Genomic DNA, 23,985 nt, shown 5'->3' with positions numbered 1-23,985 from the left:
CCAAGAGCCACCTCTAGCAGCAGACCTGCCCGGGCTGTTGAAAGCTCTCTATTCTAAAGGCCTCGCAGCATTTTAAGTTCTGCCAGAACTATTCCTTGTGGATCCGTTAAAATGAATCTCAACTTCTCCTGTTGAAATAAAAGCCACAAAGAAAATCCCAGGGATTTCATGGCCCCTCTGAACTCTAATCCGAGATGGAAATAGAAAGGACTGAAACTTTATGTTCATTTGACATCCTACGATTAAAACATAAGATGTGTAGAGTTCTGTAGACAGATGTGATTTCCCCCTCCACTCTGCCAAAGTGAGGCTGTCGCAGCTGGATTCGTATCACTGGCTTATAAGCCTTGCATGTTGGACCTCAAGCGTATAATACTTCACATTCATACACAGTGTAACATTAGATAGTTTATGGTGCTGTATTATGTGGAGGCTGGCTATGGCTGGGAGCGGAGGCAGGAGAATGCTGTGGTCAGCGGTGGGTCAAAGACTGTCAGGGCAGAAAGCCAGCCTCTGTACGTGTCTGCCCTGAATGTTAATGGATTAACGCTCGCCACACATACAAGCTACACTGGGAAACTCAAGATGACTTTTAACGTGAAAGGCCGACAATAAGTCGCCATCATAAATTCAGGGACACATGCTGTCTGTAGCAGCGCCGCGGTCAGGCGTGTTTCCTCAGGGAGGTTGGGGCTGAGTGACTGTGTGATGGAGAATGGGGAAGCAGGTGGGCTCTGCGTTGGCTGACCTTGCCTCTCAAGCCCCACAAGATACGATCAGCTGGCAGTTGCAGCCTTGCCTAAATTACACACAAGGTATAATATAGAGCAGGTATAGTATTGAGCAGGTACAACAATGCACTTTTCCACCAACAAGCTTTACCATGCTTGTCTCACTGTCATTTTAGAACAGCTTGAAGTATATTTGCAGTGTTTTAAACTCACACCCTGCTGATATTGCATTTTGCACCACAAGAGAAGCCCATTCAGTTAAAGCTTTTTTCTCTCCTAATTGCTTTAAGCGAGTAACTTGTGCTTGTCTAATGTGAATTTCCACATGGCAAAGAGAGCTGCAGTTGAAGTGCTTAGACATTGTGCAGCGACAGCCCCAATCACTGTGTGTAATTTAGCAGCAGGGGGACAATGAGCTAATCTTGCAGGAGAGCATATACTCTCAATTTAAAATCAATCAAGATGCATTTGTTTTTTAGGACCACCACTTGAGTCTTGCTGTAAATAAGAGCCCGGTTCAAAGCGCACAATTGTTGTCTGCCTGCGTGGGGGGTCATTTTAAACCCACTGATGGATTCACAGCACATTGCACTGCAAAGTTGAATGTACATTTTGACACTAATACGCCTCATTTTTCCTAATCATTTTGCTGCTGCACTGCAAGTAATTAGCTTTAATTATGTCAGTGGGTGATTTCTTGTCATTTATTGAAAAACTGACTTACCATCATTTGCAGCAGCATGGTTTTAAATACTTGAGCGCAGAACAAGTGGCACATGCAAGAAGAGAAAAGTTATGGTGTTGGGATTTATAATCTAGTTATCTAATTCTAGTGAATAAAACACTGTGCTGTGCTTCCCTATGATTTTCTGTCTCCAACCACCGAGGGCTTACTTAATGCCCTCAATCTCTGCTGGTCTCTCTCCTTTCTGTAAATTAATTTATGGTCTAATTACAGGACAAGCCTCCAGATATGAAGGAACACAAATCACTGGTCCTTACCAGATGGCAGAAAAACGGCACGGGATAATTGAAAATCTAGAAGTGGATCAATATTTAGAAGCCCAAGGTTACACGAAGTATGACAATACTATTAACATGGAAATATGATGCATTACATCCACAGGCAAATTGGATTCTGTGATTTGATGGTGAATGAGTAGTACTGACTGAAAATACTGGCATGTCAATAACAAAGTGCCAAACTAGCTTTGTTATCACAAGTCTGACTCTCATACACCTCTGAATGATCTAAAATGTAGTGTTTCAGTTGTATGTGCATACCCACAGCCATTTGTGCACACTTGAACATATGCATACTGTTTTCCAGTGGTGTGTGGATCTGGTCTGAAGGTCTCCTTACCAGCAGAAGACACCATGAAGGCTCAGAGTCTACCTTTGGGACACCCCACCCTTCTCTAGCATTTACCTCTGGCCTGTTAAAAATGATATCAGCTCATGGAGGGCAAGCATTAGCATTTGCATTTTATTGGAAGCACCGAGATTTAGAGCGGAAGATATATCAGCTCTGAGCAGACAGAATTAGTTAACAATGCATTACCTGCCTTTTATGGCAGCTATAACTCTTTCCCCTGGTGGGGAGAGGAGATGAAGGGAGGAGTGTGTGTGGGGGGGAGACGGGGGGGACGGGGGGGGACGGGGGGGACGGGGGGGTGAGTGAAGGGGAAACACAGCCAGCAGAGGGTTGGCGCGGGGAGCGCCGTGGTGCAGTAGAGGGGGGATTTAGAACCAAGAAGCTTTGTCTGTGGTGCTTTACTGCACATTAAGTATGATAGCTGCTCAAATTAGAGCATCACATCCCAATCACCTTCACACAGATCAGTGCACTGTGCCGAGGGGATGATGCACCAGTCGTCACTGCAGACCTTTTTATCTAGATGAGGCAAGGAGATGGAGACACAGCTGTTGGGCAGATGTGCCTGTGTGACCACAGCACACTTTTTTTTAGTTTCTCTGAGACTCTAATTAACAGCTACAAATCAAATCTTCCCTTTAAAAACAAGTTATTAGAGCACTGCAGAGTCTGTTTGTGTTATTCCATAAGAGTGCATGTTTATCTGTTTGCTGGTTTACTGGTATCCTTGAAAAAGCTGTGTAACACTGATGAGGCCCACTGCAGCAGTCCCCTTCCTCGCCACAGCTCCCCCGACACTCATTCGGTGAAATGTGCTGCAAGACAACCCACCTCTGCTGTTCCCTGCCCTACCCTGTGGAACTCATTTGCACTAGAAGTTAACTGGTACAGGAGGGACTGCGTTTGAAGTGCAGGCAGGCTGCTGCATATAACTAAATACATTTACACCTAAACTGTGAGAATATTATTGAGACAAAGAACACCAAGCATGATGTGCAAAATGACAGGGCCCTGTCAGTGTTACATTTAAAGACATACATGTTCAAATGATCGAATAACTCTTCTATAACTTGTAGAAAATCTAAGAATGCATCGTGAAAATCGCCACACACACTTATTTCTAACTTTCTAACTCCGATTTTTGACTTCAATAAAGCTTCTCTCTGCTGCATGCTCAGAACTGATTCTACATCTGTATTTGCCCACACATCACAGGCAGCGCTCCCATGAGTGCCACTGTGGCTTTCCCAACCAAACCTCCTGGCTTGGGTTTGTCAGCAGACAGCTCCAGGCTCCATAAAACAGCCTGCTGCCTGCTCCCTCTGCCTGGCTTAATGGTCCCAGGGGCTGGAAATTTACTAGTGACCTTTGCATTCCATTTGGAGTGTAAAAGCCTTTTTGCAAGGAAAATTCCATCACTTTGAACGTAGCTGAGCAGCAAATTGTGTGTGCGTATGTGTGCCAGATAGAGGGAGTCACTATAAAAAGGCAGCAAGAAAGAAAAAGAAGGTGGTGAGAGAAGAACAAGGATTAGGCTCACCTTTTACTGCAGTTTATTGCTGATATTGCAGGGGGTTCCCCATAACACAGACACTACTCTCGCTTGACATCTGGTTAATTTAAGAAATAACTTATTTCCTGCTTTTGTCATGGTGGCCATACTTAAAAAAAGGTTGCTTGTCCTCATGTTTTAAAGCTGACTTAAGTAGATATTGGTGAGTTTATTGACTCCATCATTGTTATATTCCTTGAATTGCTATCAAATTGAGAACAAAAAAAATCCTCATCACATAATATAGCATTTAACATTCTTTGCATTTGGTCTGTTATTCAAGTTATGTGGTCCTTATAGCGACAGATTTCTTTTTTTATGGCTGCATCATTACAGGTAATGGAAGTGGGGTGGCCTAGGGCTTTAAGGGGCCAACCATGCATGAACATAATGTCCTGGGTTTGCATCTGGCCAGGGACCTTTCTTGCATGTCATTTCTCATCTCTTTTTTTTATGCCACTAATTTCATGCATGAAAATATCTGAGTCAAGCAAAAAATCGTAAATCTATTTCAAGTCATTTGAAATATTATTCATTGTAGAGACACTTCAGCCGTCAAACCGTTTGAGGCATCTTTCGAAACTCGTACAAGAATTTAAAATAGATCTTTGTCAATTTGAACTCTAAATACCTGCACATCCCGAGTTTGTGGACTTACAGGTGTGTCCAGCAGATGTTATTAGCAGCTGAAGTTACTCAGACGCCATCTGAGGACTTAGAAAAAGATGTGATGTTAGGCAGTAAACACAACCTTACCTCAAGCACTCAGAAATATACATTAGAATCTGTTATGGCATTAAAAAAGATTCATTCATGTGATGTTGTAGTTAGAAAATTTAAGATTTTGAACTGTGAATGACTTGCATAAATATCTAGTTATAACTTCTGCATTGATGTTGTACAGCAGCACCATCTGCTGGGCGACAGCAGCTAATGCTTGAGAAACAGTTAAAAAAAAAAAATAATGAAAAACGTTTTGTTTTTTTAACACGATGCAACATATATGCAGATTTAGCCTTGTGATATTTGTCAGTGTTTTATTTTTTGATACATTAAGCCAAGGCTTAGTATAACACATGTTTTTACTTTTGTTTTTCATTAAAAACGATTCCTATCTAATGAATCATTTTCACTTCTTTAAATTCCAGGCTCACAGAAACCATTTGAATCCTGGGACCTTCGATTAAGTCACTTATCCACTTGTAGAAAATCTATTTATATGCTAAAATAAAAGCCGACTGACATTACCTACATTGAAAATGTTTATTGAAGGGGGCTACTGTACACATATTTGTAACATTTAGTTTACATAAGAATTAGTCTACTTTGAAAAATTCTGTACAGGCACAAACTTAAGACAAAAGGTCAATGGTGTGAAAACACATTTTTTAATGAAAAAAAAACACCAAAAACATATTTTAAGTGTTGTCAAGGGACAGGGTTGATACACAGAACCAAAGAGGAGGTGACAGCCTTTATTCAAATGCGAATAAAAGCTAAAAAATGAGAGCAGTTATCAGTCTTTAGAAACTAAAATAAATTGGTCCAAGGAGTCTGTATTTGAGAAGTTTTAATATTTCTATGCAAAAAGAAATGACGGATATCAATAAAGGCCAGGGTATGGATATTCCAATTAAATGGTTTCAAAGTTTCATATTAAAAATACAATTGTGAAAAAACTGTAATAGCCAAGTCTAATGTAACACTTTACACCGTAAAAAATATCCAAGGATCACTTACTGATGATCAACATAATAAAACTGCAGGGTTGTAATATTTGAGACGGATCACATGGTCCAAAAGTTTTTCATCATTAAGCCACAAGGTGGCAGACTCCAGTGACTGTTGACAAATGCTGGTTTGGGTACAAGATTGTCCAACATGATAACATGAGACTGGTCCAATTGTAACACTGCAGATAAAAAGGGAAACAGGAGATACCAAATAGAGTACAGTTTGTTTTATTATCCTTTACTTGAACTGGTGATAGCATGGAGGAATTTTAAAAAACACCACAAAGTTCACATTCAACATGAAAAAAAGAGGAGATAAAAATAACCAAGCAATAACCACTGTTAAAAACACATATTGGCTGGCATCATTTGCAAATTTCAAACTGGGTAGTTGTATTCTGGTAGACAGAACAAACTAAAAAAATCTAGAAGATAAAAAGATTTTTTTTTTTAAAAAAGAAGAAGTGATTATGTAGTCAGGAAAGGTCTGCGGTGGTTGCTTCCTGTATATTGATACTATGGTCTTATCTTCAGCAGTGTTAGTGGGTTCTGAACACAGGAAGGTGCACAGCCTATAAAGACTTGGGTTGGGGGTTGTGCACCTTAGGTTGGACAAGCTCATAGTTAACACTGCTTTTGTAGAAACCCTGGCTCTGCAGCTTATGTACTGAGTTTAAACAGATGGCCAAAACTGAAAAATACTTTACTGACTTAATAGTATCCTGTGAGCACTAAAACATGTGTTAAGACATTAAAAAGAAGGTAAAGAATACAAAGACAGAACAGCAGAACCCACTCCAGTAGCATATCACCCATGTCAGCTACAGCCTCTCCCTCGGTGTGATCGTTACTTGTCAGCAGTCTGGGGCCGTGTGCTCCAGTGGGTTATGGATGAAGATATTCACAACAGTGCCCACTGCCTGTGTGTCGTTGTTGGACATGGTAAAGAGGAAGGATGGGAAGTTTGGGTGTGAAAAAATGTCCGACTCAATGTTGTCCCTGCAGTGGAGGAGGTTATGTTTCCTCCGAAAGTGATCCACTCATGCACTAACAGCATCCTTCTCCTTCTTGTCACTGTCTTCGTGCCAGGTGAGACGTTCCTCATAGAACGCTATGACAATCTGTGGACACTTGTGATTGGCCTCCTTGGCAAGCACAAGGTCTGCTTCATCAGAGTCTTTCCTACGAGCAAAGAAAGGGTAAGCTTTGTTAATAAGGTTAGCTCAGAAATAGGACTTGGACAAAATATTGATACTGCAAAATATGGTCGCCTTGATTTATGTAATCCAATTATGGACACGCTGTCACCAAATATTTCTACTTTAATTTTAAAGAATACAGCGCCAATTAGACCCATTTCAAGGCGTAAATCCTTCTAACAATGGCCCTTACAGCATGAATGAGGGTAACCTGAGTGGAAGTTAATTAGCCCAAAAAGAAGTGAAGAGATGTGCCCACCCTTTTCAAACCAAAAGAAGCAAAATCAAAAAAAGCTGCTGAAGAGAATTTTTATTTCTAACTTACAACTTAATATTCAATTTTATGCAGAGAAAAAGAAATCTGCTTTAGTTGGAATGATGTTTGAAACAGGGCAGTTTTATTTTACATGACTTATTTTTAGCAGGAAGAGGATAATATTTTAGCCCCAGGTCGGTTTCATTTTCTACTACACTATTACAATATTTCAGACAAAGTAAGTTGATGGAGCTTGCTTAGTATGCATCTGTGTATGCAATTTTTATTTTTGAACTTTAACAGTGCTAAACTTATCCCCCTCTCCATTCATTATGGGAAAAAAAATGCATTCATCATAGAAATGGTACAACTGTCGCTGCATTTTGAGCCAGTAAACTCTCAGGAAAGGAGAATGACTATGCATGAGTGACGATGTACCACACATATATCCATCTAGCTAATGTGGGATGACATAAAATTTTACGGTGTCACTTACTGTTTGTATATGAATGGACAGCTAGGCTATTAGTTCAGCTAATGGGTAATTTGTCAGTAGCAATCTGGCACATTTAGCGCCGTTTCAAAGAATCATTTCATTACAAGTTGCAGGCAGTAATGGCGCAGATGGCAACCCCGGTGAAACCCGCTGTACACAAGAGTTCAAGCCCAGAAACCAGAAAACAACAATAGAAATTAACTTCTGGGTAAAGTGAAAAGACCAATGCAGACTGCTTCAGAGTGAACTGTCATCTTACTGCTGTCATCAATAGCAGAACTAAGTTAAATACCACGAAAGCATTCATATAGAGCTTACATAAACATCATCAAATTTATTAAGATATTGTGGACGCTGTTTATAACTACTTAAGTTGTCTCACGCACGCTTGTTGTTTCTTATGTATTTCTTTAAAGCTTTGCAGAACTAAGTAATGGTCTCTGCATTTACTTCATTATGACCGGTATCAGTCAGAACTAATGACATGTTAGCAGTTCTATAAAGAAGACTATCTTCAATAATTAAGATATTTATATCGGTGTCATTATCATCACCAACAAGACAATAATGCCTGTTCAGCATTGCTGTAAATGAAACAAACAAAAACTTGATTTGAAGGGAACAGAGGGATGGGGAGCATGTGAGACAAGGCAGTTAAGACTCTGGTGGCTGCATCAATGCTCTAACCCCCATTTCCTATTATAAATGAAGTTAAGACTTACAACCAGACCCGGTAAAACTAACATACTGCGATCCAGTGTAACTGACTGATCACTGTTATCTTACATGATCGAACATTTGACTTCCCATAAGTTGAATAAAGGTATTTAAACTGATCTTACATTTAAAATGGGAGGCTAGTGGGTTTTTTTTTTTTACTGTGTATAAGTGTGTATGACTGTATGTGTGTTGGACCCCGGGAAGAAGAGACAATGTGTATGCTGGTGCTAACGCGGATTCTAATAAATAAAGAAAAGAAAAGTGAATACTGATGTTGGGGCTTTTAGTGTTAGGTTGAGATAAGCTTTCTTTTAACTACATGTATGCACGATGTCTGCAATGCGTTGCCTGTTTGGCGCACCAGCTGTGCAGTTGCAAGATGCAGTATGCACATGACTAGTAGGGGCCGTGTAGAGGCCGAGGGGATGTGACATAGTCAACACATCAACAAGGACAACAATTACAAAATTTTGAAGACAAACTGATAAGTCCACAATTATCCACATCTGAACGATGTGTCAATGTTATTGCAAAGAGACAAACAAGTCTGTCAAAAAAGCTGGGACAGATACGTTCCATTTTGGAAGTTGATGTCGAAACCTGTAAAACTAAATGGAAACAAGTTTGATGTTTTGGTTTAATAAGTGACTCTGTAAACTGGTGACTTTCAGCTGAATCTGTCCGTAGCTGCCTTTTTATTTGTTTCGTTTCTCAATAAAAACATAGACAGTGGATATCAAAATCTACACTCCCATTTTAAGATGTCAGTTTTTCTAATGTAAAAAAAAAATAAGAAAGAAAGAGCATTTCAAACCTTTTTCAACCTTTGTGACCTATAACCTGTGCAATTCAATTGATTGATCTTTTACAGGGAAAAATAATTAATGAAAATTTAAATTACTGGTATGTAGTTGCATAAGTGTGCAATATCTCTAACTATTTGGGATGTGGCTGTATTCAGAATTTACCAATCACATTAATATCCATGTTATATGTCAGTTAACACCTGCCATCAAGTAAAGTGACCGCAAATAACATTAAGCTGTTCAGGTAGGACTTTACTGACATTTACTGAGGTGCATCTTACAGCAAAAGTCATTCAGGTTCACAAAGATCTTTACCAAGCACCAGCGGGATCTCACTGTTGAAAGGTTTTGTTCAGGAGAAAGGTACAAAAATATCCCGAGGCATAAGCTATACCATGGAATGCAGTGAAGGCAGTCATCAGATAGTGGAGAAAATATGGCACAACAGTGACACTACCAAGAACAGTACGTCCCTCCAAAAGTGATGAAAAGACGATAAGAAAACTGGTCAGGGACTGACAGCAACATTAAAAAGAGCTACAGGAATGACCGGCAAGCAATGGTTGTTTTCTACATGTGACAACAATGTTCTTCATTTGTCTGGGCTATGGCGTAGGGTGGAAAGACACAAGCTAGTTCTTACGAAAAAAAATGTTTAAAGCCTGGATAAATTTGGCAAACATTTAGTTCCCCAAAGGCATGTGGAAAAATGTGTTCTGGTCTCATGTGACCAAAGCTGAACTTTTTGGCCATCATTCCAAAAGGTATGTTTGGTGCAAAAACAACACTACACATTGCAAAAGAACACCATACCCATGGTGAATCATGGTAGTGGCAGCTTCATGCTATGGGGCTGTTTCCCCCTCAGCTGGAACATGGGCTCTAGTTAAAGTGGAGGGAATTAGATTTGCAATGCTATTGCAAGAAAGAGTGGGCAAATTTTTACAAAATCAAGATGTGTCATGTTGATAAGACTCCTCACCCCAAAAGACTGAATGCTGTGATAAAACCAAAAAGTGCATCAACATGGTATTATTTGAAGGGTGTGCATACTTAAGCAACCAGATTATTTTCATTTTCATTGATTATTTCCCCCCCTAGAAGAAATTAGCTTTTTTCCCTACAATTAAATTGCGCAGGTTGTAGGTCACAGTTGAGGTGGAATAGTTTTGAAATGCTCTTTTTGTCTCATTTTTCCCCTCACAATAACTGATATTTCTATTTCTATTTGATGAGTGTATTTTTGACATTATAATAAAAAAATTAAACAAAGAGGCATTCGTAAGGACTCTACACCATCTACAGAAGCATTCGGCTGTATGTCCCCAGTTAACAGGGTCACCAGTTAAACCAAAACACCGGGACTGTTATGACCTAGCATGGACAAAACTGTTTGAGAAACAGTGTAGACAATATCAGTCGCCTGAGCTTATCTGATGTTACTATTGATCGTTGATGGTAATATTATATTAGTTTTGAATGAAGAATGAACAAACTAGCAGCTCCCGAGTGTCGCCATGTCTGTTGTTTAGATTCCACACATTAGTTAGTTGTATACAGATTTCGCTCTCTGGTGTACCCTGTAGAAGTATCCTCCAGTAACACGTCGCAAATAAAGTATAGTTATAATTATTTCCATGATGGGTTGCGCAAGCGACGTCAAGGTTAAACAGCAAGTATATACCCGGTCTTATGGGCAGCAGCTCTGAAGTTGTACCTCTGAGACTAACTCGCCAATCATAAGTAAAAAAAAAAAAAAACAATAAACCACAAAAACAAGGGCAAGTTAATGTATGCAGAAAAGAACCCTGCACTCCCTCTCCAAATACATGCATCCATTTATAAAAGCGACCTGAAGTAAACTGAAACCAATCATCCATAGATTTAAATTTCTGTCAACACTCATCTTGCATCCTGTACAGCCTGGTTATAGAAACGGGAATTCAATCCTACATAGCAACAAATCTGAAGTCTTCATAGAACTTTATAAAGACCATGTCACAAAAACTTACCACTTCATTAGAAACATTAGGTCACCACATGAGTCAGTTGCCCCAATGATCTTCTCTGGCTCAAGTCCTCTCTCAAAGCCGCGGGCAACTAGAATCTCTTCCTGAAAAAAAAGAAAAACAAGAAAAAGAGCTTTTAGCAAACAATAAATGCTGGTGTGTGTAACATGTTGTGTTTAGATATTTGACAAATGAGTGCATCAGTAACCCAATGTGTCTGATGTTCTTGATTCATGTTAAAATCATCAATTTTTTACTTATTTTAAAGATCACTTGATTCATTAAAAAGAATAGCCAACAAAAACTATTGTACGTTCTATCCTTCTCTAAGCAAAAAAAATACAATTCAATGTTTACCAAATGCCAAATGAAACTGTATTCATGGATCTATAATAAAGGGTCTATCTCTCTTTAAGACCAGACATCAAACACATTTTTTCTGATAAGACCTTTATAATCAAAGGCTGATCTATTGTTGTTGTTTTTTCCAAGAGTGAGAAGCTTTTAAGTCTCCATTCGGCACCACACCAAGTTTAAAAGAAGCATTAACCTCTTACACGCCAACTATAACTTACTACGAAACACTTCAGGTTTACAATGAGTTGGTTTTGCACATACGAGTGTTCAAAACATAATCATACTATCTGCATTAGGACTTCTGCATAAGTATATGTACCTCCTTCTTCTTTTTGGGCTTGCTTCCACCCTCCTCGTCGTCGTCAGAGCTTCTCTTCTTTGAGGTACTGGATTCTTTGGAGCGTCCTGAGGAGCCCGAGCTTGATTTGCTGGCCCCGCTGCTAGGTGTGGAACTTCCACCGCTGCTTTTCTTGTAGGTCTTCATGAATTCTGAAATAAGCTCTGGGCAGTCGAGATTCTTCTCTGGCTCCCACGTGTTGTGCTTTCTGCATAGATATTAATGCACCAAGTCAGTACCAGCATTTTGTATTAATAAACAGCATCAGTAACAGGTTGGCAATCATGTGTATTTTAACATTAAAACGATTTAAACTTTCTGTATTAGCTAGATTTCTATTATGCAAATAATATTATTTGGGGGTAAAACACCAACTTTAACGTAATTTGATGTATTCATGCCTTTGGTTTCTGTTCTTTAATTGTCATTACTTACAACTTACATGACTTTTTCCTTAATGCTTTGTGATTAAAAATGTCCTCAAACTGGATGTGACATCTATTTTTTTTTAAATTGTTACACCTTTTTTATTTTTCTAGGACCACTGCTCATATTTTGTATAGTGCTGTAAGGCCTATGTTGTGGTTCGCAAAAATTTAAAGAATATGACTTACTCTGAGTATCCTTTCCACTTCAAGAAGAACTCAACCCTGCCTTTCACCACCCTCCTGTCCAGCACCTTCTCCACAACATATTCCTCTTCATCAGAAGAAGAGGAGTCCTCTTCGCGAGACTTCTTGCCCATAGCAAAGTTTGATGCTGAACAAAACGCTGTTGCAGGGAAATGGTAAATCCCTGTGCAGAAAGATCACCGATATGATGACGTTATGGAGAGTTTGATAAAGCCTTCAAAAACTAAAGTAGTATATATAACGCTTCAAACCACGCAGGCACTTGTTGTACAATATACGTGAACGTTAGCCAGCGCTAGCTATACATACCGAAAGGCGTAATTTCATTGGGTTTTTACTTATCTTAAAGATAAAATGTGACTATAATTGCATCGCTAATACCTCTTGGAAACGACTCTCTCGTCAAAAAAAAAAAAGTATTTCTTGTCAGGTTAGAACTCCGATGAGTGCACACAGCATGGGTGATTTACTGTTGTGTTTGCATAGCTAACGTAACAAGCTAACCCCTTTGCCATTTAAGGCAAACCTGCTAATGCAACTAGCATGCGAGCTAACGCTTCAACAAGGGTAGCACAACACATCTTTTGAAGCCAACACGGGGACGGAGCAAAGCCAAACTTGGGAGTGAATTAAGCTCGCTGGTGTGGTAGTTAGTCCTTACCTTATGGATTTGGAGAATACCGGTTTTGACCAGTAAACCGCAGGAATTGGACCCGTGGTTAAGTGAGGCCAACGCTTAGACTACTTTAGCATCTAGGCTGGTTCACAAAGGTGCCGTGCGCTTGTCTGTGCGTAAAAAGCGCGCGTTAAAGGCGCACAATAAAAGTATCCGCCCCTCGGTCAGCTGATGACCTACTTATTTGGCAAGCTAATATGCTTCTACTGTATTTACAACATTAAATTATTTTGAACATGTTTTTGTCATTTTTTTATGTGTCCAAGTAAAAAAATAAAATAATATTAATATTATCTGCTAGTGTGGGGTGTAGTGATTTTAAGGCTAACAGCTCCACCCACAAAAATCTGAATAATTTACATCCATTTTCCTTTAAACATTTGTGCAAAGTGCATTTGTATACCCTTTTTGTCAGTGCATTCATTTGGATGTATTCACGGCATGATAACTGATCAAGGAATGTAATAAAACATTAAATGTAAAAGGCATTATAAAATGTTTTTGTTCGCTGTGATTCTTAAACGTGTGCCTTGTAATCAGCTCATTGGGCGTTAGTGTTGATTGATTTGATTTTGGCCCAATCAAAGTTCTTTAAATTCTGACGAAAGACTGCAGCGGGAACTCTCGGCCAATGGCCATGCGACAGGGGCGTATCCTTTGCTATTTATTCTACAGTAGAGTATCGGGTTGGGTTTGTCTGACGCAGATCACCTCTCTCCGGTCATTTTACAAGGAGTCTTCAAGGATTTCGCAACAATATGTCGAAAGATGTGAGTGTTTCTTTCCGATTTAATATGATTATTATTTTTCTGCATCCTGAGCGTCTAAAATTGGTGGATATTCTTGTTTTTTTTTTTAAATGGTCGGCTTATGTTTCTTTCTTTCATCACATCAGGCGCAGCTTGTATTGTGTAGCCGCCATTTTATAGCAGCTGGGCCTCGTGGCCTTTGTTCTTGCAGCGACTCATCACTGTAGTCTTGATTATAGCTAATTTGTTTGTTGCTGAATATATTGCCAGTGCAAAAAGGATACATGAACCGACGCATGCATTCAGCGTTGGTACTGAGCGTCTGCTACAGTTTTTAAACACCACACCGCCGAGCGTTAATGGCGGCGGTGTCGTTTTGTCGGATTTTGAAAAGTCACGCAGGATTTTTGTAAATAAAAAAAATAAAAAACGCAACCACACATTTGGTTGGTTGTGAGGTTATTATGAGCGACAAGGTGCGTCGTTTTCGCACACGTGAATGTGCTCTGACGCCGCGGTCTCCACTTTGTTCATTGTGCAGGTCCCACGCGAGCCAGAGCAGCTGCGCAAGCTGTTCATTGGAGGTCTGAGCTTCGAGACTACAGATGAAAGTCTGCGGGCTCATTTTGAACAATGGGGGAGTCTTACAGATTGTGTGGTAAGTGTATGCAATTTAAAGACATTCTTCCACTGGCCACGGTTTTAATTTGAAACCGTTGTGGCTTGTGTTGGTAATAATGGAGGACTTTCTTTTCTTGCAGGTCATGAGGGACCCCAACACAAAGAGGTCCAGGGGTTTTGGCTTCGTAACATACTCATCAGTAGACGAGGTCGATGCTGCCATGACTGCCCGCCCCCACAAAGTTGATGGCAGAGTTGTTGAACCTAAACGAGCAGTTTCCAGAGAGGTAAGTTCAGTTTTGCATTTGTGTTAAAACTCGTGTGTTTAAAAAGGAAAAGCAGCATTTTAGTTACAACAAAATGTCTCGCGTGTTCACAGGACTCAAACCGGCCAGGTGCCCACGTGACAGTGAAGAAGATATTCGTTGGAGGCATCAAGGAAGATACAGAGGAGTCCCACCTGCGAGACTATTTCCAGCAGTTTGGCAAAATTGAAGTTATTGATATCATGACCGATCGTAGCACTGGCAAAAAGAGGGGCTTTGCCTTTGTGACGTTTGATGACCATGATTCTGTCGACAGGATCGTCAGTAAGTCAATGTAATGTTAAGACCCTAAAATTGATCGCTATATCTTGAACAATTGGTTAATGTCCTTTCCCTTCTCACAGTCCAGAAATATCACACAATCAACTCCCATAACTGTGAAGTGAGGAAGGCCTTAACACGCCAAGAAATGCAGACTGCAGGAATGGGTATGTGGGGTATGCTTTATTTATCAAATTAACCAAGCTCAATATGCAACATTGAGTTCATATTGGCACAATACAATGCTGTAGAGCTAAGTGTTAATGTCATTGTTTAGGTCGCAACGGTGGTGGTGGTGGCGGCGGAGGTGGAAGGCCATACGACTTTGGAGACAGGGGCTTCAATCAGGGTAAGACTATTTGATTTGATTGCAAGTCCCTGATTTTACTGGTAAGCATGAAACCTGACTGTAAGTTTGCTCTCTTTTAGGTGGAAGGGGAAGATATGGAGATGGTCCTTACAATTGTAATGGAGGGGATGGTGGTAAGTAGTCAACATCATTTTAGCGTGGATTCTTAAGACATGACTTGACGACAATTGGCCAGATATTTAAAGAATGTGTGTTATAGGCTATGGAGGTGGACCTGGGGGGCCTGGCGGATATAATAATGGTGGCAACCGGGGCTATAACCAAGGCTACAACCAGGGTGGCGGCGGAGGCGGCGGTGGAGGTGGAGGAGGAGGTGGTGGATATGGAGGAAACGGAGGAAATGGTTATGACAGCTATGGTAAGTATCAAAGCTTCCTTTAACCTTAAGAATTCTGTGCCACAGATTTTATTCCCCCCTCCCTAAATTTTCTCAATCCACTCGCAGGAAACTGTGGAGGTGGTGGCGGCGGAGGAAACAGCTATAATAACATGGGCCACTACGACTCGCAGACCTCTAACTTCGGCCCAATGAAGAGCTTCGGCGGCAGCGGCGGTGGTGGCGGCGGCGGCGGCAGGAACTTCGGTAAGATGAAGACCGGAGATTCAGGGGTAGACTGGACAGGTTCTTTGGGGGAAGGGGTGACTGTAAACTGAGTTTTCCCTGTTTTTGCTTGAAGGTGGCTATGGCGGTAACTCTAACAGTGGATATAACCGACGTGGACAGTTTTAAAATGTGAAGTGGTAAGTACTTGAAAGGCATGCCTGAAGGATTAACTTAATATCTTAAAACCAGAGTTTGTAGCTGCAGGGACTCGTTAAGTGTAGATAACCAATAAAAAAAAAAACACTCTGGATGTCAGGTCATACAAGTCAGTGCACAGTTAACAATGTTGTTCCGTATTGTTCAACAGGACTATGTACTTAGGAGAGGAGAGCGAGGAGAGCAGGCGAATGACAGGGCAGCTGCAGGTTTCCTCCTAAATCTGCTCAGCCAAACAGTTGTGGCAGGTTACTGCTGCTGCAAGACGAGATGTACAATAGCTTAATCATGGAGGGTCTTCATTTAAACGTTTTGTGCTTTTTCATCAAATGTGTTACTGGAAAGCAAGCATTCCAATAAGGTTTTATGTAGATTTTTTTTTTTTTTTCTTCATTGAGTCTGGTTTTTATTTGTAACTGCAACCAATCAAGCTGAAATAAAACATCTTTCAGTTTTTTTAAACGGTCTGTTAGCCTCTTCAGTGGTTTGGGAAAGGGATGGTTCATTATCTCATGATGCATTAAAGTGGGGGCAAGAGCCACAGTTGAAATAACATGTTGTAAGGTTGGACAAGACCATTGCACTGAGGTGATGGAGAGGGGGAGGACAGCACTAGAAAACAACATGCATTTTCAATACTGATGAGGAACAGAAGGTGGTGTACTATTAAATTCATCATAAGACTCTACCCTGAGTTCTGCAAAGATCACCTGGAGGATGCTAGCTTACATGCAAAGTCTTTGAGGCTAGCCATGGAAGCCAGCTGAGGGAGAGAAGTAGCAAAACCATCGCCAGGATCATTGAAGCAGGGGAGAGTGAGAACAGAAGCCTGAGACTAGCAGGCAGCAGCTACCAAAGGGCTTATATGCTGTGTAGGTAAGACCAGACTTCTCACATACTGATGGTATGTCTTTCTTGATTTGTCATGTAGCTGATAGTAAGTTCTGTAGCCCAGTAATGACGTAACAATCATTTGGAAACAAGTTTTATTATGACTTGGAACAGTGTTGACTGGTATAATCGGCCAACTAATTTTGCATAGTGGTACAATGTAATTGCATGCTGTTATAAATGAAGGCACTATATTGCTCTTTTACTTATTTGTTTCTCCTTTCTAGGGAGCTCCAAATGTTTTCCCAGGAACCTGACTTCATTTCTGTGACAATGGCTTAAGGTACAAATCTTAAAACTTGGAACACAACAATTTACTATTTAATTTATGAATGATCTAACCACGTCTGTTTTCACAGGGTTTCCAAACAATCATGCTGGTAATGAAGATTTTAAACCGACAGAAGTTGACTGCGGTGCAGTCTTTATTTATTTTTAAAATAAAGTATATTTTCATTAAACCCCTTGCTTGGTTTGTCTTTTGTTGTTGTGCCAATGTTATTGCAGTCTTTGTGTTTTAAAATGTCATAAGCACATACAGAAATTCAGCCAGTTGATTTACCCAAATAGCACAGAAATGCATTATGCTATATGTCTTGCATAACAAACATTGAATGTACTCCCAGTTCTCAGCAATTGTCTCTTTTGTGCATAGATGTGTGCGGTACCAAATAAATTTTACCATCTGGTGTCTGTTGTAGGGAGTATTCATCCACTGAGTATGGTTGTCCATCTTCATCTCTCAAGTGAGAGAAGACTTCAGTATAGAGGTCTGCCAGGCGACATTTAATAAAAGCCAAGCTGCGCTTAAACTCCTGTCTTTCCTGTGCCAGGTGTTCTCTTTGAGTCTGCAGCTGATTCAGTTCTCTTTCAAGGTGAAAGATGCTTTCAAGTTTCCTTTTTCTGCAGTTTTGGGCAGCCACCTTGTTTTTCCCTCTGCGTCGTATGTCCCTGACCAGTGCTAGTTGAGTATCTGTCAGAGTGTACTGTGTCAGGAGCTCATTGAAGTCATCCACAGGTAGATTGATAATCCTGTCCATCGGCATGGGGATCTTCAAGGCCATAGCTCGCCGCTCATCTCTGCTCAATGGAGCAGGAGTTAATGTGCTTCCTGGTTGTTTGGTGTACAGGTTATGCTGTGAGCTCCATCTGCTGGTGACTCCAGAGTCAGTGTAATCTCCAAGGGCAGTGGGCTGGCTCTGCTGTTTCACTGACCAGGGAGCCATGGCATTAGGTTGTGAGTGAGAATAAGCAGTATGGGTTTGAAAATAAGATGGATGTGCACCTGAGTGTAAATAGGAGTGTGTTTGATTCTGATAGTCCATCGAATAATGCATTTGTACTCCTCTGGTGTGCCCAGTCATGCTCTCTGGTTCACCATCACTATATGTCATGTTCATATCTACACTCTGGTACCCTGGTGCACCACTTACAGGGTTATCTGGGGAGGCCAAAGGTGGACTAGAACCCAACGACAGGCCAGAGTCTGACTCTAGGTCATCAGCTGGGCGAGCGTGCAAACTTTGTCCGTGTGCGGTCCACAGCATGTGCCGACCCTGAGACAGACCCGCATTGGACCTTCTGTGCTGACTGGTACCCGGAATGTTCAGGTCTTCCCTTGGAGTCATGAGAGAGGGCTGAGTGTGAGAAGAGACTGGGAACATGCGCTGATTTAGCTGAGGTTCAGAGTGTGTGTACATGGCCTCTGCGTTGCCACTTAATTGATGACTGGCAGATGCCTCTATAGAGTAACATCCATCATATGTGTTGGCGGTGCTGAGATCACAGGCAGGAGGAGAGGGGGGCTGATATTGGGACTGGGCCATCCCATATGCTCCCATATGGACCATTGACTCCATGCTCTGGTATTGTGTTGTTTCATGGGCTTCACCAGGGACATCAAACTACAGTTACAAAAACAAATAGAAAACCAAGGTAAGATTGACAGGTGGATCAGTAAACACAAAAACAGCTACATTATGAAAACTGTTACTAGATTTACAAGACATTTACATTTATAAGTGGAGCTTTTTAGTCTCATCTGGTTCTCTGTTTGCCCCCACTTCAGCATGCCACCCATTGCCTATGAAGGGCTCCCGTAGATGTGATCAGGTTTCACTGATAACAGATGGCTATTGTGCGGTGCTGGGGGCCGCAACATACAGCATTTGCCCCTATTCACAATCTGATCATGCTGCTATCACTCAAACAGGCCATTGTTACTTATTCTCATCTGAGTGTTAGCCTATCAATATTTTGCATCAAACGACATACAAACTACAAAATACAATTTGTTCATGCACTATACATTTATCTATGAATGAACATTTCAAATGTCTATGACCAACAACATGCTACTGTTAAATATAAAAAAAAAAAAAAAAGATTAAATATATTAACGTCTGCTTTGGTAGGCCATGGATGAGTTTTGATCTCAAAAGAGCACAAATGTCTTTGCAGTATCAAATTGTAACATCTAACACTATATTTAAAAAGATACTTATGAGAAAATATTACTTGTATTTTTTGAAAACAATCCAGTATGCCAGTACGTGGAAATGCAGCAAAGGTATTCTGACAACATACACTAATTCTCTAACTGCTTAAGTGTTACCTGCAGCTCTGTGATGGCCATCAGCTCCTGCCAGGCCACATCCATCTCTGTATCCTGAGGTGCTCCATGAGACCTGGCTCCAGATAAATGAGTTGACATGGACCCCCCCACACACAGCCTGCCTGGAGTGGTTAATGCCTAACAGAAATGAAAATTATCTGAAGATAACAACTCATCCAAGAGGGTCATCTAGGCTTGACAATGTGAGAAACCCACCTCAAAGGTTCTCCTTGGTGGGAGAACACAGTTGGCCGTTGAACACATTCAGGCCAGATGCTTGCAGCTAAGGAGCCACCTGGTGGGACACAGAGCAGTGGGTTAATGGAACTTACCTTTTCTCTAAGACCCCATCATGTCTTCAAACACACATACAAACTGTATATTACATATCTGTATTCCTGCAGGTGCTGAATAAACAACTGTACAGTTGTTGTGTATGTTCTTTTGGAACACATGAAGGATTCAGTTTACTTGCGTTAACTCCTCCCATCAGCGGTCCCGGGTTGCAGTATTGCCGAGCCCTGATAAGACAATCTGCGGGAAAACAGCATGCTGCAGCCAACATACTGGAGGCTGAGGGCCACTTTGGAAAAGTTTTGTGTTCAGCTAAAATGCAGTCTGTAACATTTGTACTATTATATATGTGTGTGTGTGTGTGTGTGTGTGTGTGTGTGTGTGTATATATATATATATATATATATATGTATATATATATATATACATATACACATATAAACACACTGCCAGAACAAACTCAGCCATGTGCCATACACACACAAATACAGGCAAAATCTATTTTAGCTTTTGTATTGTATTTCTCTATATTTCAACATAAATGTAAAAGCCTTTTTTGTTTATGTTGCCTTTATTGACCAAATGAATAAACTAATGGTGAGAGTACACCAGGGTTTCCCTTTCAGCTTTTATGTTCTTCAGAGTATTCAATTATTCAATTGTCTTTCAAGTGTCACTAAGAATTTGCTCAAACTTTGAATTGTTACTTTAAATTGAAGCACATCTTGCTCCAATACTTTCTACCAAGAAACAAGGGAGCGACCTGTGATATCTTATAGAAGAATTATTTAAAATCAAAAAGATACCTGATTCAGTATCAAACTGTGGGCTGTGACATACTAAACTGTTAGAGATAATGGTCTTGGTTCTGTGTCTTTAGTCTCTAAAGAGACTTTAATGGTGTGCAGAAATAAATAAAGTCTGAGACTTGTGTTCAAATGCAAAATGTGGCATATTTCAGCAAAGTATTTTGTTGTTTCTTTTACTTTTTAAGTATCAAATGACATGCTTAAGGTTTCATTATCATTTCAGTGAAACTGGTCCTTGTAAGGCTAATTGTCCATCAATCAATCAATCAATCTTCATTTGTATCGCGCCAATTCATAACAAGAGTTCTCTCGAGACACTTTACAAAGAGCAAGTAAAAAGACTTACTCATTGTTATGTTACAAAAAGCAGGTAGAAAACCTTACTTATTGCTATATTACAAAGACCTGGCTTAATCCATCATGAGAACTTTAGCAAAGCAGCAGAAGTTACGGTGGCAAGAAAAAACTTTGTTTTAACAGGCAGATATCTTGGGCAAATCCAGGCTCATGACAAAATAGTCATCTACCTAAACTGTGTTGATGTGACCATCAGTGATATGAAAAAAAATGTAGTTTTATTCAAAGGAATCATGATTAACTCTTAACAGAATATTCTCTTTCATCTGTCTTAGTCAGTCAAAAAATGTCTAAACAGTCAAATGAGATCAAGACAAAACTGACCAAACAACTAAATTATTTTAATCCGACATATGATAGAAACTTACGTTATGACTTTAACTCCAGTCTGTCATATTTAAATGAATGAAAGTTTCAGCAATGTTATGATTACATTACCTAGACATTATATATGAGACTTTCCGGTTATACTATCATAAGTGACACATGTACTTAAATCTACTGAAATAAGCACAACTCAAGAGGGAAAACCTCTCAGAAAAGATCGACCGAAGAAAAAAGGTTATATATGAATGTACATACCTGTTTAACATTCTCCACTTCTACAGTTGAAGAGTCAGAAGAAAGACTTGGTGGCTATAAGCACAATCCTGGAGGTGAAAAAAAGGGGGTAAAAAAGTAAAATGAGATTATGCTCTTTTCAAGTTTTGCAGATCACAAGAGGTTAAACACGCGAGGCCTGCTGTCCTATCTCTCACTCAACTGTCTCTCTCTGTTACGCTTCTCTTACAGCCACCGGCATAAATGGGATGGCTCAGTGCAGACAAACGCAATCTTCCTGTAAAGCACCCACAGCACACATTTTTGCACTTACTGTATCCTTAATAGCACACTTGCGCCCCAACCTCTGAATTTCCCTTTTGCCCACACGACAAACCACAAACCAACAGTCTGGCTTAGAATCATTCTGTAAGTCCACAGTGAAGTAGGTAAATGTTTAAAGAGTTTCAAAAACAAACAAAAGACCCCTTAAGCAAGCTAGATTATTTTCTGTAATAACAATACATATAAAACAGAAGTGAGAGAAAACTAGCCGGTTGGTTGTGTCTGTTCTGGCCCCTCTGTCCTTTAACTCGTCCCAAACAAGAGGAACAAGCAGTATGATGTGGAGCACCTGGAGTCAGAGCCGGCATGGCAGTAAGGGCCCTGTTCGAGCAGAGGTGGGTTGGAGGCAGGATTGAGACTTAGTTTAGTAGAGATGGAATGTACACCCTCCAACAGGTAAGAAAGACTACATTGTTCTTCTATCTGGCAGAGCAACCGCCAAGGGAGAGAGAGGAGCAGGGGGAGAATAGAGGGGAGCGTGTCTTACATAGCAAGTGACCATTAAAACCCCTCACAAAAAAATCCCCTCATTGCCCTGATCTGAAGCACTGTGAGGAGACTATGTGTTATGTAGAACTGCTCTATTGTGCAAAAGTGTACCATTGCTGATAGCAGTATGTGGTGTATTTGTTGTTTAATAGATCAATATTTAATTTATCTTCATGCAGCATGATGGAGAAGTCTGCCACTGTGTCAGTGATGATTTTAAACCAATCTGTGTCACATTATTTTTCAAGAACTTTAGTGATCTGTTAAAATCACCACGACCTCCTGCATTGTATGCGAACTGATTTTTATATTGACAACAATACAAATAACTTGAGGAACATATTGAAGAAAGGTTTTATTCAGCTATTGTAGCTATGGAACAGATCATAACCTTCTTCCATAAATATTAAACAAACAAAACAGGTACACATTTTTGTAGTGTTACCGGAATATGAGTGGTCTTTCTTAAAAGACAATATGGCTCCAGTGATATTCTCTATTTTTGTACAAAGAAACAGCGGCAGTGTGCAAATAATGCAATCATTTTGTTTAAATAAGCATACAAAAAATGTCAGAGTTCAAAACAGACGTCACAATCACTTTAGTTCTTAAATTGCAGTTGGTATAAATAAATAATTAACAGGGATAACAATGGACAACAAAATCCATTGTTGTTGAAACAATTCTCTGATAATCTACACACTTGGTTGTTCAAATATGTTTTTTAAAAAGTAATAAAATGCATTTAAAAAATCCCACACTATTCTTAATACAAAATAGCTGATTAAAGGTGTTTCCTTCATTACTGATACATACATACATACACTTACCAGATTTGACATTTAAAAGAAAAAGCTGATTTCAAGCTTTATTAAAAAAACACACTGAATCAAATAAACATATAACCCAAACACTGACATGATAAAACAGCTTAAGTACTGTAAATAGAAATTGAATATTGCAACTCAAGCATGACATTTTTAAAAAGAAATAAGTCTACATTTGAGAGATGAACAAAAATGGACATTCGGTAAAACACTGTATATTCATAAACGATGAGAACATTGAACAGGCTTGTCTGGCCCACTACAATATAGCATCCCACTGAGACATAAATCTCTCTGTTTTCTCTGTCATTGTTCTGAGATGGAAAAAAGTAGGTGGCTGACAGAGTCAAGAAAGGTGAATGTCTACCCGGAATCAAAAAAGGGACTTCCCAACTCGAGTTCCTAGCACCCAGCCCCTGACTCTACCACTGCCACAGCCTGCCAAAGAGCACCCTGTTATTACTGCGACCACAGTGGTTTTCAATCTGGACACAGTTCCCAGGTCAACGCCCACGTTCTCTGTTTGTGTTTGTTTGCTTCAATTAGTCTTTGACATCTCTGCTTTCCAGCTTCCCTGAACCTCTGAGGTCTGTCAGCCATTTCTCATTGTATACCTCAGTGCTACGAACTCCACCTTAAAAATAGAGTGGACATGTTGGCTGGGAACGGCCCACTGTTGACTCACTACCGCTGGAAGTCTCTTAATAACTTTTCTACTGTATGTTTGGGAGCCTCATGTCTAATGTGAACGAAATAGTTAAACATGTTGTCCCTTTGTGTCCTGGTGTTTCTATAGTGTTTTACGTGTTCATTAAAGATGAAGGAATGTGGTATCTTTGGTTTTGTTTTCACA

At 40.1% G+C, this 23,985-nt stretch overlaps 3 protein-coding genes across 9 annotated transcripts; 1 reads left to right on the top strand and 2 right to left on the bottom strand.

Moving 5' to 3' along the window:
- Positions 1 to 5,023: 5,023 nt before the first annotated feature.
- Positions 5,024 to 13,023, bottom strand: cbx5 (chromobox homolog 5 (HP1 alpha homolog, Drosophila)). The gene is made up of 5 exons (XM_020635112.3): positions 12,865 to 13,023; positions 12,186 to 12,366; positions 11,554 to 11,779; positions 10,881 to 10,981; positions 5,024 to 6,573 (listed from the first exon to the last, which is right to left on the bottom strand). The coding sequence occupies exons 2-5, from the start codon at positions 12,314 to 12,316 to the stop codon at positions 6,432 to 6,434; spliced, it is 600 nt and encodes a 199-aa protein (XP_020490768.1). The 5' UTR covers positions 12,317 to 12,366; positions 12,865 to 13,023; the 3' UTR covers positions 5,024 to 6,431.
- Positions 13,024 to 13,512: 489 nt separating this feature from the next.
- Positions 13,513 to 17,318, top strand: hnrnpa1b (heterogeneous nuclear ribonucleoprotein A1b). Of its 3 annotated transcripts, none has more exons than XR_003808683.2 (12): positions 13,513 to 13,649; positions 14,170 to 14,286; positions 14,390 to 14,536; positions 14,629 to 14,839; positions 14,920 to 15,003; positions 15,114 to 15,185; positions 15,266 to 15,319; positions 15,406 to 15,564; positions 15,652 to 15,789; positions 15,884 to 15,947; positions 17,085 to 17,140; positions 17,217 to 17,318. XR_003808683.2 is itself a non-coding variant. In XM_065960996.1 (11 exons), exons 1-10 carry the CDS (start codon positions 13,638 to 13,640, stop codon positions 15,934 to 15,936), a joined length of 1,047 nt encoding a protein of 348 aa, XP_065817068.1. In that variant the 5' UTR covers positions 13,513 to 13,637; the 3' UTR covers positions 15,937 to 15,947; positions 17,085 to 17,318. The 3 variants fall into 3 exon arrangements, 1 of the variants encoding a protein (XP_065817068.1); XR_010667509.1 differs by having other exon boundaries at positions 16,118 to 17,140; XM_065960996.1 differs by having other exon boundaries at positions 17,085 to 17,318.
- On the bottom strand, positions 16,939 to 21,740 carry nfe2 (nuclear factor, erythroid 2). 5 transcript variants are annotated; one of them, XM_020635040.3, is made up of 4 exons: positions 21,514 to 21,740; positions 19,688 to 19,766; positions 19,472 to 19,609; positions 16,939 to 18,761 (listed from the first exon to the last, which is right to left on the bottom strand). In XM_020635040.3, the coding sequence occupies exons 2-4, from the start codon at positions 19,733 to 19,735 to the stop codon at positions 17,487 to 17,489; spliced, it is 1,461 nt and encodes a 486-aa protein (XP_020490696.2). In that variant the 5' UTR covers positions 19,736 to 19,766; positions 21,514 to 21,740; the 3' UTR covers positions 16,939 to 17,486. The 5 variants fall into 5 exon arrangements, with proteins under 5 accessions (XP_020490696.2, XP_065817067.1, XP_065817066.1 ...); XM_065960995.1 differs by having other exon boundaries at positions 19,472 to 19,593; XM_065960994.1 differs by lacking the exon at positions 21,514 to 21,740 and adding an exon at positions 19,858 to 21,493.
- Positions 21,741 to 23,985: the final 2,245 nt, after the last annotated feature.

This window comes from Labrus bergylta, chromosome 12 (assembly GCF_963930695.1).
Source record: "Labrus bergylta chromosome 12, fLabBer1.1, whole genome shotgun sequence".
Taxonomy (NCBI): Eukaryota; Metazoa; Chordata; class Actinopteri; order Labriformes; family Labridae; genus Labrus; species Labrus bergylta.
This window is presented reverse-complemented; position numbering and strand designations above follow the sequence as displayed.

What these genes read in the sequence shown, in the direction of transcription:
- cbx5 (XM_020635112.3), bottom strand. Translation starts at nt 12,316, where the DNA reads ATGGGCAAGAAGTCTCGCGAAGAGGACTCCTCTTCTTCTGATGAAGAG. An exon ending in AAGTGGAAAGGATACTCAGA is followed by an intron (nt 11,780 to 12,185) that starts GTAAGTCATATT and finishes ATATCTATGCAG; the next exon opens with AAAGCACAACACGTGGGAGC. An exon ending in CTAATGTTTCTAATGAAGTG is followed by an intron (nt 6,574 to 10,880) that starts GTAAGTTTTTGT and finishes CTTTGCTCGTAG; the next exon opens with GAAAGACTCTGATGAAGCAG.
- hnrnpa1b (XM_065960996.1), top strand. An exon ending in GGAGTCTTACAGATTGTGTG is followed by an intron (nt 14,287 to 14,389) that starts GTAAGTGTATGC and finishes CTTTTCTTGCAG; the next exon opens with GTCATGAGGGACCCCAACAC. An exon ending in AACGAGCAGTTTCCAGAGAG is followed by an intron (nt 14,537 to 14,628) that starts GTAAGTTCAGTT and finishes GCGTGTTCACAG; the next exon opens with GACTCAAACCGGCCAGGTGC.
- nfe2 (XM_020635040.3), bottom strand. Translation starts at nt 19,735, where the DNA reads ATGTGTTCAACGGCCAACTGTGTTCTCCCACCAAGGAGAACCTTTGAG. An exon ending in CACCAAGGAGAACCTTTGAG is followed by an intron (nt 19,610 to 19,687) that starts GTGGGTTTCTCA and finishes CATTTCTGTTAG; the next exon opens with GCATTAACCACTCCAGGCAG. An exon ending in TGGCCATCACAGAGCTGCAG is followed by an intron (nt 18,762 to 19,471) that starts GTAACACTTAAG and finishes TTGTAACTGTAG; the next exon opens with TTTGATGTCCCTGGTGAAGC.